Source organism: Formica exsecta, unplaced genomic scaffold, assembly GCF_003651465.1.
Source record: "Formica exsecta isolate Colony F162 unplaced genomic scaffold, ASM365146v1 scaffold43, whole genome shotgun sequence".
Lineage (NCBI taxonomy): Eukaryota > Metazoa > Arthropoda > Insecta > Hymenoptera > Formicidae > Formica > Formica exsecta.
In genome coordinates this window covers 54,362-69,243 of record NW_021851539.1, presented here as the reverse complement: position 1 = coordinate 69,243, position 14,882 = coordinate 54,362, and the positions used below count along the sequence as shown (strand labels likewise).

The following is a 14,882-nucleotide window of genomic DNA, read 5'->3' as shown; positions in this document are numbered from 1 at the left end:
TATATATTATTCATTTCTTTTTGTAATAATTATGACAAAATTATATACTATTTTATGTATATTTTCGCTTTTTCCTTGAAATGGATAGTAGATATATAACTTCACAATTGAGCAAATAACCTGAAAACCCATGATAGTCCGTTTCTCAAGTTCTTCTATCTCGTCGAACAATGATTTCTTGCCTCTCATCCCTTGAAATCCCATGGGAGCCCTTTTCTCCCACTCTCCCGGAAATTCTTTCAACTTGTCACGAGTACATTGAAATCCCATTGCGAGAAGTCTCTTTTCGTAATCTTCCGGATATTCGAAAACGTATGTCTTTTTCTCTCTCGTACCATAAAAGTCCATCGCGGCCTTCTTTTCAATTTCGCCTAACACCTGTTTATATATTCAATTTTCAGGAAAATAGAATATAACATAAGAAGTAACATTAAGAATTTTAAGTAAATATCGCTAATTAAAAATAGATTATATTTAAATGCTCGTGGATGATTAAAAAATGTTATAATTAAATGTTTATGGGATAATTACGTATTTCCATTTAAAACAGAAGACTCAGAGAGCAAAAAGTAGATTATAATTTATAACATCCATTTGTGTACGATGTCATACTTCAAAAGAATATTTAAAGAATTATGCATTTTATTGTCTTAAATTCTCTTCAAGTGCAATAATTTAATTAATATTGAATATTTTTAGGCTTACCTCTTCCAAAGACTTCTTTCCTCTCATTCCTTGAAATCCCATTGGTGCTCGTTTATAATACTCATCCTCCGAAATAATTTTCTTGCCTCTCATACCCTGAAAACCCATCGGTGCTTTTTTCTCGTTACGAAAGTAGGAATCTTCGAAATCAGGCGTCAAATAATCCTTTTTCCCTCTCATACCCTGAAATCCCATTGGTGCCCGTTTCTCAAACTCGTGCAAAAGATTATCTTCAATATCGGGCGCGTTCGACTCCTTATCATCACGCGTATCCTATAATTAACACATTTTGTTTCTCATAAATAATTCAGAAAGTAAGAATTAAGTAAAACGATTTCTTTTTCTGCTTTTTCTTCGTAGCTTACTTGAAAATCCATTAGCGTTCTCTGAGACAATTTATTATGTTCTAACGAAGTGGGGATGAGATTTTTCTTTCCGCGCATACCCTGAAACCCCATAGGCGCTCGTTTGTCGGACATAGCATCGCTGGGAGATGATTCTTCCGCAATCGCCGAATTGATCCAGACTGCCAGAAAAAGAACTGAGTTGATAAGCATTCTGAAACATATCGAAAATAATTGGTTAATATCTGTAAAAAAATATTTATTGATTTAATTATCTTTCACTTTGGGGGCATCAAGAATTAATTAAATATAAATATCCACCAAACTTCCGTAAAGTGGTACAATCTATCGCGCTAATCTCGTTGTTGTATCTTGACGTACATCGTACATGAAAGTCACGCTACTTTAGACTAAACTAATTTATCAATGTGTCACCGTAACTGCATTTGATTATCAGAAATTTCTAGTCGAGAGTAATTATTAATCTGGATATAATCCTCAAATATTTAAGAAATGTCAATTCCAATTATATATTTGCTGTTTATTAGAGCTTGAAGCACATATAAGAAGAAAGAGCAGACAGGCTATTTATATTTGAAAAATTGAAAAATTAATATTTTTTGTATTCTGATGAATTGTAGATTATCAAAAAACAATTCTTTGTAAGTTATTAAAAAGAAAAGGAAAGAGAAAAATTGATTATTTAATAAACAATTGAATTCTTTGTTTGCGTCAATAAATTATGTAAATTTAACATATGAGCAATATGCAAATAAATTTTGCTGCTATTCTATATAGGAGATATAAGAAGATTAAAGCACGCTTTTCGTATGATATATTATATTTATGCGTGTAAGAGAATTTACCTTAAAAAAAAATCATATCGCGAGGGGATAATATTTTCGCGAAAGCAAAACGTATAAAAAATAAGAATAGACGCTGAAAATTTAGGAGAATTTAAAAATGCTCTTGCGATATTAAAAAAATTCGCGTGTTGCATTAAAAGAGCATCTTCGAGAGAGAGAGAGAGAGAGAGAGAGAGAGAAAGTGGGGGGGGGAGAAAGAGATAGAGATATTCCGAAGTTAAAAAAAAGGGTAAATTAGGAGGAGCACTTGATTAATTTGAAAAAAACTGCATGCCTCTTGAAGAAAATCGAATGAATTTAAATCCGGGAAGTTAAAAGTGGTTCGTGTGCCGATGTCGAATCTAAATACAATGAAAAAAATGGCGTTTGTATATAATTACGTTCTTGTTGTGCTTCTCAATAGATTATACAATTTTATATACGAGTTTAAAAGTACCGCTACCTTTCAAAGTAAAGCTATAATTGGCGAATGGAAGGATAGGATAAAGGCATACTTTTCTCAAAGCATTTTGCGCCACGGCAAGACCGAAGAATATCAATAAGCCATCGAAAGATGGGCAAGATACATTCCAGTTGCTAATCAAGAATGAGTTTTAAATATTTTCCTAATAAAAAATACCTGCACAGACTTATTGGCAATTTCTGAGATTGAGCAAAAACATTTAAATAATAATTTTATTTAATAAATTTAATTTAAATAATAGTTTTTTAAATACATTAAAGACTATTTGCTTATATATTTTGATAATACAAATTTTTCTTCAACACACTATATGCGAATTGTTCCATATAATATAATTTTTTTTATTAGTTATTTTCTTTTGCAGTATAACAGAATAACTTCATATGTGCGCGATAAAAGTATCTATGCGGTTATATTATATATAATACATTCGTTTAGCTAATTATTTTTTATAACAGATTGTTAATTACGTAAATAAAAAAAAAATAATTATCTTTTAATAGTATTTATCTGTTAATAGTAATCAAATGTAATCAATTTTATTTAGCAGATTTACTAAAGTTTAATTTTTATTAATGTTCGATATCTTATCTATAATATTATTTCCTTATATTTAGAAATATAAAAAAAATTGAAGAAAATAAATAACACATGATTTTTTTTTACTTAATGACATGCAATAGACCAGTGTCTTATGTGTAAAAGCTATTGACTGAGTAACGTTGTTATATTTTATTTTTTTTTAATATTCTTTTATGTCCTATTTATTATCGCCGTCGTATTGTGTGAAACGTTGATCAATTTCAGTTTAATACGTTTCTATTCAGCGCGATTCAATATCGTTTGTAAACACATGGCATTGGCATGTTGTATCTATACCGCGTAAATATGTGAATGAATTAAATAATTCCAGCGCATTATAAATTGTGTCGATGTTGAATCAACGCATTTTCTGACCAAACAATTAAATAATTGCGCATTATATCATTAAGTATAGCAAAAATAATATTGCCTTTACTCTTTTCGAAATGAAGGCGATAAGTTTTGTTCATAGACATGAAGAAATAAACTCTCGTATATGTAATTCTATCGCATATATTAAGTCAAACTTTGTGGAAAAAAGAAAAAAAAGAGGTATCAGTTTTTTTCCATCCTTTGATTTCCGTTCGCGAGTATACCTGAATATTCTATGGTTTTGTCTCTGCATCAATAATCTATCGTTGGCTGTCGATAAACATAAATATACGATGTATTACAACTTTAGTTTTTAGTCGAAAGTATAGCATTTATTGTAATCTTATTTATTCTCTTTTTTTAAAATTTTCTTATTTAAATCTTTTCCTGTTTAGTTTACGATAGCATGCGACTTGCACTATTGTCTCAGTTATCCAATTTTTTATGTTTTTTTAAATGTTTCAGTGATTATCAGAACTGTTTTAGCTCTGCGTGTTTTTTTATAATTTTTTTTTTGTAAAATACATTTTGCAATATATTTTTCCTAATCGTTCGTTCAATTCTTTGATGATTACGATACATATAATATATGTGTGATATTATTTGTTTTCCTTCTGCGCTGTAAATTTTTCACTGCTTTTTTTTCCTTTTTACATCTCTTTTCCTTTTCAATTTTAAATGATTATGAAAATAGAGAATACAATATATATTACAATATATACCCTCAAGTCGAATACAAATAATCGTATGTAAGTTTACGTATAGTTACGCAAGTACACCTTAAATACACTAGTAGATTGTTCTACGGGCTAATATCGATTTGCTTATATAAATGGACGATAATATTACCGCAAGGATTAACGTCAACGATATGCATAAACTTGTAACTGGTGGCCGTATACTTATTATACATGTTCACAATATATCCGCAGTATGTTACAAAATAATTGTACCCGATAAACCGTCTTTTAATGAATATATACGAATTGTTATAATAGATTTCTTTTGCTATAATAAAGCATTACTTCAGTTTATTCATTCAGAATTTTAACGATAATAGAGATTCTCAGTTGGGGAATATATGCGCATTGATTCGATTAATTCCTAATTATAATAATAAAAGATGCATCCATATAAATGTCGATCGCAAGACCACCTCTTGGAATCGTAGCGCATAAAAGACACTAATGCCCTAGCAACGTGGGACGTATTAATGCTCGTACATTGTAAACCGTCGAGATCAGCCTCTTCGTCGCGCAAAATAAACGGAGCGAGAATTCTAGCTCGACGAAGGGGCACGAGACGCCGGGCATGTGCCATGTCAGGGTAGAGAAGATGAAGAGAGGAGCGGTATGATAAGAGCGGGATGAAGAAGTGGAGGGTGGCGGAGAGACTGTGGTGGCTGATGGGCGGTGGTGAGTCTGTTCCTCACTGCCGATCGGTCACTCGTGTAATCGTTCTGAGCAAGCTTGTCCTACACACGGTTATATTCCTTTAAAGACGACAATCTCGAGAGTCTGATGCTCTCGCTTTCATGCAGTGTGTCGTACGCGCAATTTGCCAAAATTTCTTTGCTATTCGAAGAAATTTTCAAGTGTTACAGTCTTGAAAAAATAGATCAGGTTTAAAATAAATAGTTTTAATTCCTTGAAATTTATATAATTTTTATTACAAGTAAAAATACAATTGCATCTTAATTATTTCTATTTATTAAAGGAGGGATGCACTAAAATATAATATGTAATCATATATATTTAAAAAATAGATTAATTACGCTATTAAATAACGACTTTCATAGTAATTAAATATAGCAGTACGCTTAGAATAAATTTTTAGCAAAACGAGTGAAATAAGGATATTTACTTTAAAATTCTATTAACTTTTACGTCGAACATTGACGTTTGTATCATGTATAACGCGGAAAGATCTAGTGTATATTGTGGAATACATCTATACGGTCCATACACATACAAAGAACAAGGCCGTTTACTTGAACGATGAACTTTTATGAAAAAAAGAGAGATCGATAGAGAAGCTGAGATGAATCTAAACAATGCTCGAGCAGAAATCACAACGAGAGAAAATCACTCAGGTAGAGAAGTCTCTCCATTGTCTATGAGGGTGCAACTATCATTTCAAAGTAGTATGGCGTTATACATAATATAAAACAGCGATACACGCTGGAATTCACCTACAAACCTACGTCGTGGACCGCGTATTTCTTTCACTATACAAACATCTGATTTATACCTGAAATTAATAGATAGTTATAAATTAAATTTAGTCAAGCCAGACGTATGCCTGTATCGACTGTATCTTTCCATTTCAAACGAAGTGATGTATAGTATTTTGCGTATAAAATACACAATTGAGAGAGAGAGAGAGAGAGAGAGAGAGAGAATTAAGTTAATCAAAAATAAATTTATAAAAATAATTTTTTTTAGTATAAAAAAATATAGAAATGATACACACATATATATAGGTAATAGATATATGTGTAATAGTTTCGGGAAATGTTTTTAAATGCCTTAAAAAAATTATGGAAATATGATAAAAATGTAACATATAAAAATTTTATATGTCATATATTTTATTAAGTTAACATCTTTTTTTATAAAATAGAGAAGCTTTGCATTCCCTCTTCGCCTACATACATCGACACGGTTACTTCGGTCATTGCACATGTGAAGGCGAATGAAGGGAAATTATTTTATACTATAGTAAAGATTTTTCTTTTATTAAATAGTCATTTTTTAGATAATTTTATTTTGCATTTAATAATAATATAAGTAAGTAAAATTGTTTAATGTAATGCATATGTGCATTTGATATTGACGTTATTGCTAGAGAAATTTGTGTGTACTTCATTTTTAAAATATCTACGCATATACGATATTGAAATTAGAAGAATAATTTTTTTGAAAATATGTTTTACGATACTCACAAAATTTTTTAATTTGACGAATTGAATAAAAATAACATCCGGATTTTTAAAAATCTTAGTAAGTTTCTCCTAATTGACAATCTTTTTACACTGCTCTTATCTCATACTTATATAAAAAATCAATATTAAATAACTTTTTTAGTTATTCCTAAAAAATACTTTTTTATTTCCAGGATGTGGAAAAATATTTCTATTGTGAGGATGCTGTCATGGACATCTCGACATATCTCCTCGCAGAATCTGCGTAAAGAAATTAAACATTTACGCAAAGAGATAAAAAACCAGTCTCTACAAATTAAAGATATTCAAATTGCGAACGAAGAAATGAAAAAAGCGAACGAAGAAATGAAAAAAAAAAAATTTGAGGAACAAGACATTATATTAAAAATTTTTTATATTGGAGAATTGGCCTCCAATGTGAAACAATTCATCCGTTTAAAAATTATAAATAACAGAATATTAGACCAAAAAATAACTTCCTTAGTAGATTTAAACCAAATGGTTGACAAGGAAAGTCATTTTCTCACAGAGGACGAAATAAAAAGATGGAGAGAGTTTCGCGAGAAACTCCAACGCGACAATATTGATATTAATGAATTAAACGAGATGTTATAGAAGGCATCCGAATGGAGGAATATCGTGGCACATCCCAAAGGTTTCCCAGTTACGTTACTAAGTTTGAACAATTCAAAACAAATCAATTAGGATGAAACATTGTATAAAATGAAAAAAATATTTAAGTACATTTTACATGATAAATGATTATATATTTAATTTTTTAGATGTTTTAATTATTTTTAATGATTATTTATTTAATTTATTCATTTTACTCCATTGGATGCCCACTTTAATATGTCGCGAGGCAATATTATAGATAGTTCATAAACAGCTATATCAACTTATGAAACAGCAGTCGTAAGAAAATAAACAGCTATCGCAAGAAAATAAACAGCTGTCGCAAGAAATTGGATTCTTAAAATATGAAGTACACTCAATGAAACAAAAGATAAAAGAGCAAGATAACATACTCCGAATCTTATATGTGGGGGAATTGGCGTCCAGCGTCAAAATGTTTATCCGGCTGGAAATCATAAGTAAGAACAAGAAAATTGGAAAAATGACTTCCTTAAGTGAATATGATAAAATGGTTGAGGAAGGAAATCATTTGCTTGAAATAAATGATATAAAAAGATGGAGAGAGTTCCGTGAGAAACTCACAAGCGGAAACATAAAAATAACAGAACTGAACGTGGCTTTAAAGAAGGCCACTCAATGGCGTAATGAAATTGCTCACCCCAAGGGTTTACCAATTTCATTATTAGCCTTAAATGAAAAAAAGATCAATTAGGATGACGCTTTGGACAAAATGGAAAAAATTTTTATTTATGTTCTAAGCAAATAATTTTATTTCTTAAGTGCCGGTCTACAATAGGTGATTTAAGCCCTAAGCCTTAAGAAATTGACTAATCACAATCGAGTATTCTCCTCATACTTGATTGTGATTGGTCAATTTCTTAAGGCTTAAGGCTTAAATCACCTATTGTAGACCAGCACTAAACGTTTTAATTATTTTAGATATATTTATTCATTTATTCATTTTACGCCATTGGGTGCCTTCTTTAAAAATTGCGTTCGGTTGGTAAAAACATGATGGTCCAGGATCCCCTTAAGAAGCTCAAACATATCAAATTATAGATAGTTCATTTTAAAGTTTTATATTAGCCGCCGAAAATGTTAAGAATCATTATTTATTTAGTAGGTTATTTCTATATTAACTATTTTTATAAAAACGTTTTAAGTACTTGTCGATTTATATAGAAGTTATACGTTATAGCATAAAACTTGTTTCGTCGACGATAAGCTTTGTCTAGCTTTATCGCTTAGGAAAAAAAATTTAGGAAACGCGAAATATCTTAGAGATTTAAATTAATCCGTCGGTAAAACGTTCATCTTGTCGCCGCGTAGCACCATGGAATAAGGGATAGGCGTTTTTTCGGTGCACTTTATGATGTATGGCCAGATGATTGCTGCGCGCGAATCTCTTGGAGCACATTTCGCAGGGATACGGTTTAACGCCCGAGTGCGATTGTCGATGCCTCGCTAGCTCGTCCGATCGACTGAAACGCCATCCGCAACCGGTCCAGGTGCATGCGAACGGCTTTTCGCCGGTGTGCCGCCGTAAATGAGCTTTCAAGTGAGAAGCTTTGGCATAGACATGAAAAAAATGTGCTAAGAATGTTACAAAAATATTATAAATATTATTACATAGGCAAACCGTTCTTTTTATATACTTGGCGTCGCGACGCTATCGCGCCGTTTGATATGGGATACTTGCGCACAAAATATTCGAGGTAATAAGGATGCAGTTTTTATTTTTCAGCGAATTAATCTTTTCTTAAGTAAAAATTGTAATTGTGAACCGTAAAGAATTTTAATTAAATCACAATTGCGCGCTTTTGACTAAATCATAATTTTCTAAAAAATACGTATTTTGAGAATTAATCTCTTCTTATATAAAAACCGTAATTATGAATCATAAAAAATTTTAATTGAACCACAATTGTGCTCTTTTTCTAAAAAATATTCCGACTATTATGTTGGAATTGACTTAGCGTGATATAATCGACAAAAAATTAGTGTTACACGAAAAAGGCTTACCTTTACACAGCCTTGATAGATACATGAAAAGTATCGATCTTCGACTGCATTTGCTAAGCTACGATTGGTGTAATCATGCGTTGCTAATGTAGCGGTAGCTGCTGATGGAATTAGAGGATCGTCGTCTAACTGATTATTATTATATAATCTGCAATCGCAAGATAAATCGATCTTTATATATGATTATTGAAATATTGTAATAACATATTTTGGATATATAATATTTATTATTAATACAATAGTAGTTGATTATTTTTAGAAAATCTTGTGTGATATTATTCAAGAATATTATAATATAATATAGATTGCTTTTTTTTGTACATTGGATGATTTTTTAAAAATCTTCCCATATTTTCAGTAATATCAATTTTTTAGATTCTCTCGGAATAATCGTAATGAGAAGTAATATACTTTTAGTAATAGCATACCTATCGTATTTATTCCAAATTCGTTCTCCAATGCTCGTAAATCGATTCCGAGCACCAACAACGGTTCTTCGTATTTTGGCATATGTTGTGAATTTGGTAAAGACAGTAAATGCAGCCTTCGCACCCTGCAGTACATAATGGTGTTCTTTCTGGGAGGCCAGAGTCCCAGCTTCTCTCTAGACACCAATCTAGCTCAGAGTCCAATTCGCTCAATTCGCTTAAACAACCTGCAATTATTTGATATATATTTTAAAAGTTCTATAATTTATAATTATAAAATTTGCAATTCTCTCTCTCTCTCTCTCTCTCTCTCTCTTTCGTTCTTTCTCTCTTTTTATTGCTGTTTAAAATCTAAATTTTACCTTCGAAGGAAAATATGGACATCTCAGTATATTCTTTTATGAAATAATATATTGTCGAATCATCATTATTACTATATTTAGTATGTATATATCTATATATGTTATTATATATTTATAAATGAAAAAGAGAAAATGTATACCTGATGAAGTAGGCGTGTTAGTAGTCGGCCAGTCATTCCAAGATGATAGCAAAGAGCAAGTTAAGTCAGTACAACAATCTTTTGGATTTATCGCGTTCAACTGATCACCATCGTGTATACCAAAATCGTTGCTAAGCAGAGTACACGATACTTCGTAATCGCTAGATAGATTTGTCTTGACCGGCGAGAAGAATTGTTTTTCGACACTGGTGTCCATCGTCAATCCCAGATCGGAGAAGAGTAGTTTATCTGTCATCTATACAAATAAATATCATCAAATATTTTTTGATACGCGTTTTAAGACTTTGTAGATTAATATCGACATATATATTACATCTTCACTTCAATGAGATAATTTTGTAGATATTTTTAATGTTTTTTAATCCTATTATTTTGTCAATTTTTTATTCTTAATTGTGCGGAAATTACACTGGCTACAATTTTTACATGATGTGATGTAATACAAGAATAGATACACGTGATGAAACATGACATTGTCGAATGCAACGTATATATTGTAGAGATAATTAAATATTGCATTGGAATATGTATTATGTTTCATATACTCACATCGAACGTTATAGCTTCCTCAATCATATTAAAAAATTTATCGAATAGATACGAAGTCTGTTTCATGTACTTCTTATGCAAATTGGCGACTACGTGCGATAATAATTTTCAAAATAAGAATTTAATCCGAAGTTTACATGATTACTCTGAAGATCGATTCAGATGTGTTTCCCGTTATCATGACACGATTATCTGTTTATTAATCACTGCATCACGATTCGCATGAAACTAACAAAGCAAACTTTAGTAATTGTTTGCGATATATTTAAACGTCCGGTTAAGAGATTCGCTCGTATTAATTAATCACAATATCATACGATTTTCAAGTTGTCTCTCGATAATAGGAGAGAAGTGTTCATGTTATAAAGTCTCCTGAGCATTATACAAAAATTTAATGGCATATTTCTCATTCATATTTCTGTTTTTGTTCTAAGTAAATAAGAGAGAGAAAAAGATTTTGCGATTTTAAATTTCTAAACTACTGATATATTGATAAACTGATTTTGCCGCGGCAAGTGCGAAACTGTGCATTCTCGAAACCTCGCACAATGACGGTGTCACGAAAGATAACACACGATCGGAAACGTCGATCCGCGCGTCACGACCAGTCGAGGGTCGTGCCGAGACTACAACTGATGGTTGAATCCTCCAGATAAGAAGACGTCGACAAGTGTATGACGATACAGAGAGAGATTGTGGCGCACAGCTCCCCCGAGATAAGGATGCTAGCCTGTGCCACCCGGTACCGTCACTGCGCCGATCCCCAGGGAGTCGCGATCGCACGCGTGCGACCACGATTAGTTCCAGAACGCCATTACCGTCATCGTCAACGGCGACTTGTCGTCGGTTTATCTTTCCCGGTTCGCATAATCGGTAGAGATGGGATTAAGTATTTCGCAACAGTCGTGAAATTTCCAATAACGGTCAATGGCGAAATTTCGTTCAGACGATGTTTTGACGACACGAAATACCATCGATCACTTTTGAAAGTTTTCTGTGGAAACTGAAATAGAATGCCAAAATGAGGAAGGACAAAAATAATGCGTTTTCAAAAGGGAAAAGTTTACTCAAAGACGGACTGTAAAAGAAATTCTTATCTCATAAGTGACCTGGGTAGAAATCTGAGCCGTTTCGAGAACTGTTTATAATTCTACATTACTAGACAATCACATAATGATAATCAGTTCACTGCTTGGATTCCACAAAAATCGTAATGCCTCTTATTCAAGCATTACTTTGATTTGATGCCTTTTAATATATTAACTTCAAACTCTGCACTTACTCATTCTAAGCTCCAAAAATAATGCTTTTTACGAAGAATAAAGTAGTAGTTTTTTTATGTGTGAGTGATACCCGCTCAACTCTGTGAAATGAATTAAAATAGTATCAAAATTGATTCGAATTCGTGATCGACATATTGAACTTGATCCCATCCCTACTGATCGAGCTATTAACCCGCTTATTTACGGTCTCCCGGAATGCGAATTAATCGCGACGCTCGCACGTCAGCTATCGCCGACAAATCGCTGCACGAGTTGTTGAAAGAGAGAGACTATCCCCGAAGAGGATACTCTTCTAGTCTTCGGGGATGTCTCGAAGATATCGTCGCGCTGTCGTGCATATGGCTCGGCTGCCAGATATATTGTCAATTTCGATTATATAATTCGAGAAGCGGGCTGCTGGATCCACTTTGGTCGATTGTATATGCGGAAGAATATATCGAAATATTGTGATTCTGGATCTATCTTGAAGAAATTTTTTACAATTGGACAACTTCGTGTTTAGATGATAAATAATTATCGTAAAAATTTGAACAATTTTTAGAAGTGCACATTGTCTTGATTATGCATTTTTAAGTATACATTTTTATATATGTATATGTTCTCGGAAATTTAAAATCCGTAGATTTGAACATCACAAACATTCCAAAAATATCTCGCACTTGCCAATATTTGTTATTATAATGTTATAAAAAAAAAAAATAATAATTTGAAAGTTTAAAAATTTTTTCAGATCATTCCACAAAAATCCGGTAGAATATTTTTCTTCTTTTAAATTGAGATAAATCTCATACTGACTGGACGTTTGTTTCGTTTTTATGTGAAAGTTTAATTGGATTCAGAAACCATTCAGTACTCTAATAATGTAATGGCGATGAAAGTCTGAAATTTACGTCGGTTGTTTTCCGATTACGAAAATATCTCGGTAGTATCGCGAGACTCTGACTCGAAACGGAACGGAAATTTTTTTCGAATTACATTAATGCCGAGAAGAAGAAAGAACGAAGAACGCGTTTCGAGCGAGTAATGTCAATGATTTTGTATGCAATGCGTGTTATTTCGCGATGGCTTTGACCTAGAGTGCGACACGGGACGCGATAAAGGTGTCTCATCCGAGCCATTGCCATTGCCAGGAGTTCGATCGCTCGTTTATCGGTGCGAGGTTGACCTTAGATATACAACGTTGCATATATATATGTATATATTTTGTCTGTCATTCATTTAAGATTCGAGTTTCATCCGTGATTAGTCAGAAAATAACACATAGGTGAGATTAATACCGATATAAAATTCTTCGAAAACTTCGTTAATTTTCATTTCTTCTCAAGAATTAATCCTGAATCCAAGAATGTCCTGAATTAATTCAGGACATTATTTTTATCGAGGTCGTTGATCGTTTGATAAGAAACGCGGAGAAATGTACATATAGAGCGAATCTTTGCACAGGTGATTTGAAAGTGATGTCTAATTCTAGATTCTTTTAATAAAAAAATATAATCTATTATTATCCAGCAGTTTAAGTTGAGATATTTATATATGTGCTAAATGAATATAAATTTATGGGTACTTATAATGTGTTTAGAAAATATGTAGTTACAAATTATTCATGACAGCCATTTATTGATTATTGTTTATGCTAATTACAATCAGAATTTGTAATATTTGTTATAGTTTTAATAGGGTTATGGGTTTCGTAAGCTTTCTCACTCAATTCTTCTGACGGAGTCAGTAAGATTTACAATACACCAAATGGAAGGAATATTGCGACTTCCAACCAGTTTTACAGGTTTAATCATATTAATCTTTCGCATTTCTACATCTATAACGTAATTAAAGATAGGACATGAATAAAACATTGTGGACTATAGAAACATTAGAGCCTGAAGCAATTTATTGTTTTATAACAAGATATGCAACAAACATAGATACATGGCAACATAAATTTCATATATTGCGTAATTAGAAATTAATTTCTTCACCAGAGAGAGAAATTTATTAGTAGTCTTATTAGTACTATAGTTATATCTTGTTAAGATTTCAAAAATATATATAAAAGTAAAAATTAAACATGAAACAAAATAATTCAGATAAGCACCACGCGAAAGAGACTGACAATGAGCAAAGTATCTCATTATCAGTAAAATCACAAAATTAAATTTTATTCTGTTGAATGCAACCAGTTGGCCACATGAACGGTCACCTTTCAACATCGTTGCTAATTCTCGCTCAAAGACTAAAATGAAATAATATGGACAATAATCGAGAACATAATCGTGTATCTACAATAACATTATCGATTAACATTCAGAGAAAAATATAATTCCTATCTATGTGTCACGATACACTAAATATTTATACATTATTCCAATCTTAACTTACACATCACCTGCTCCCCATATTCTTTATTTCTCGAAGTAGAGGACGTGAAATTATATTGTCGTATAATTGCTCTGATATATGTCCATAAATTAAAAATAAATCTTTTGCCATCTACACATTGGACTTATACAGGGTGTTTTATAAGAGATTGGAAAATAATTCCATTTACATCCATTAATACAATTTGCAATTATAATGATGGGGTTAAAATTATCTGTGCTCCTTTTCAAGGATATAAAGACTGTAGTTGATAGTGAGAGCAAATGGGCCGTAAAATGCCATGCTTGAAATATTAAATACAGTGCAAACGATTTTAGGAATTAAACATCTTCGTATGTTACGGTATCTTCTTATTGAAGAGGGTAAACGCGCCGACGTATTTTACGTCAATTTCGGGATTATATCGAACAATGTTAGCGATATTTTTTAGAGGTATATAAGTAAATCTAATAAATATCTATAATATAATAGTATTTATACATTGAACATAAGAGAAAAGATGGATAGCTAAAAATATTTACCAAAAGTGAAGGAAAAGATATATCCTGAAGAGACAGAGATCCGCAAGTTATATATATCGACATCTGTTCGGGAGTCGACCTCGACGAGATTGCCCGAAACTGATAGAAACGCTCAGAGATGAGCGAGAAGCGGTGTGTAACGCGAATCCGTAGATCCGCTGGAGGATAAGGAGATTGAGAAATGAGTCGAGTGCAGATGTTAAGAAATGTTCTTTTTTATTTTGAATAATAGGAGCGAGCGACGGCACGTATTCCGCGATTCCGACGG

The 14,882-nt window shown here is 32.0% G+C and overlaps 2 protein-coding genes across 2 annotated transcripts; both read right to left on the bottom strand.

The window, feature by feature from the left end:
- Positions 1 to 6: 6 nt before the first annotated feature.
- On the bottom strand, positions 7 to 1,775 carry LOC115240428 (tachykinins-like). Its single transcript, XM_029815564.1, has 3 exons — positions 1,071 to 1,775; positions 706 to 978; positions 7 to 378 (listed from the first exon to the last, which is right to left on the bottom strand). Exons 1-3 carry the CDS (start codon positions 1,260 to 1,262, stop codon positions 7 to 9), a joined length of 837 nt encoding a protein of 278 aa, XP_029671424.1. The 5' UTR covers positions 1,263 to 1,775.
- Positions 1,776 to 7,807: 6,032 nt separating this feature from the next.
- LOC115240430 (Wilms tumor protein-like) lies at positions 7,808 to 11,489 on the bottom strand. The gene is given in 7 exon segments (XM_029815565.1): positions 7,808 to 8,242; positions 8,244 to 8,505; positions 8,922 to 9,082; positions 9,359 to 9,476; positions 9,479 to 9,589; positions 9,865 to 10,120; positions 10,435 to 11,489. Coding segments are annotated over 7 exon segments (1,014 nt in total). The 5' UTR covers positions 10,501 to 11,489; the 3' UTR covers positions 7,808 to 8,202.
- Between the last annotated feature and the right edge of the window lie 3,393 nt (positions 11,490 to 14,882).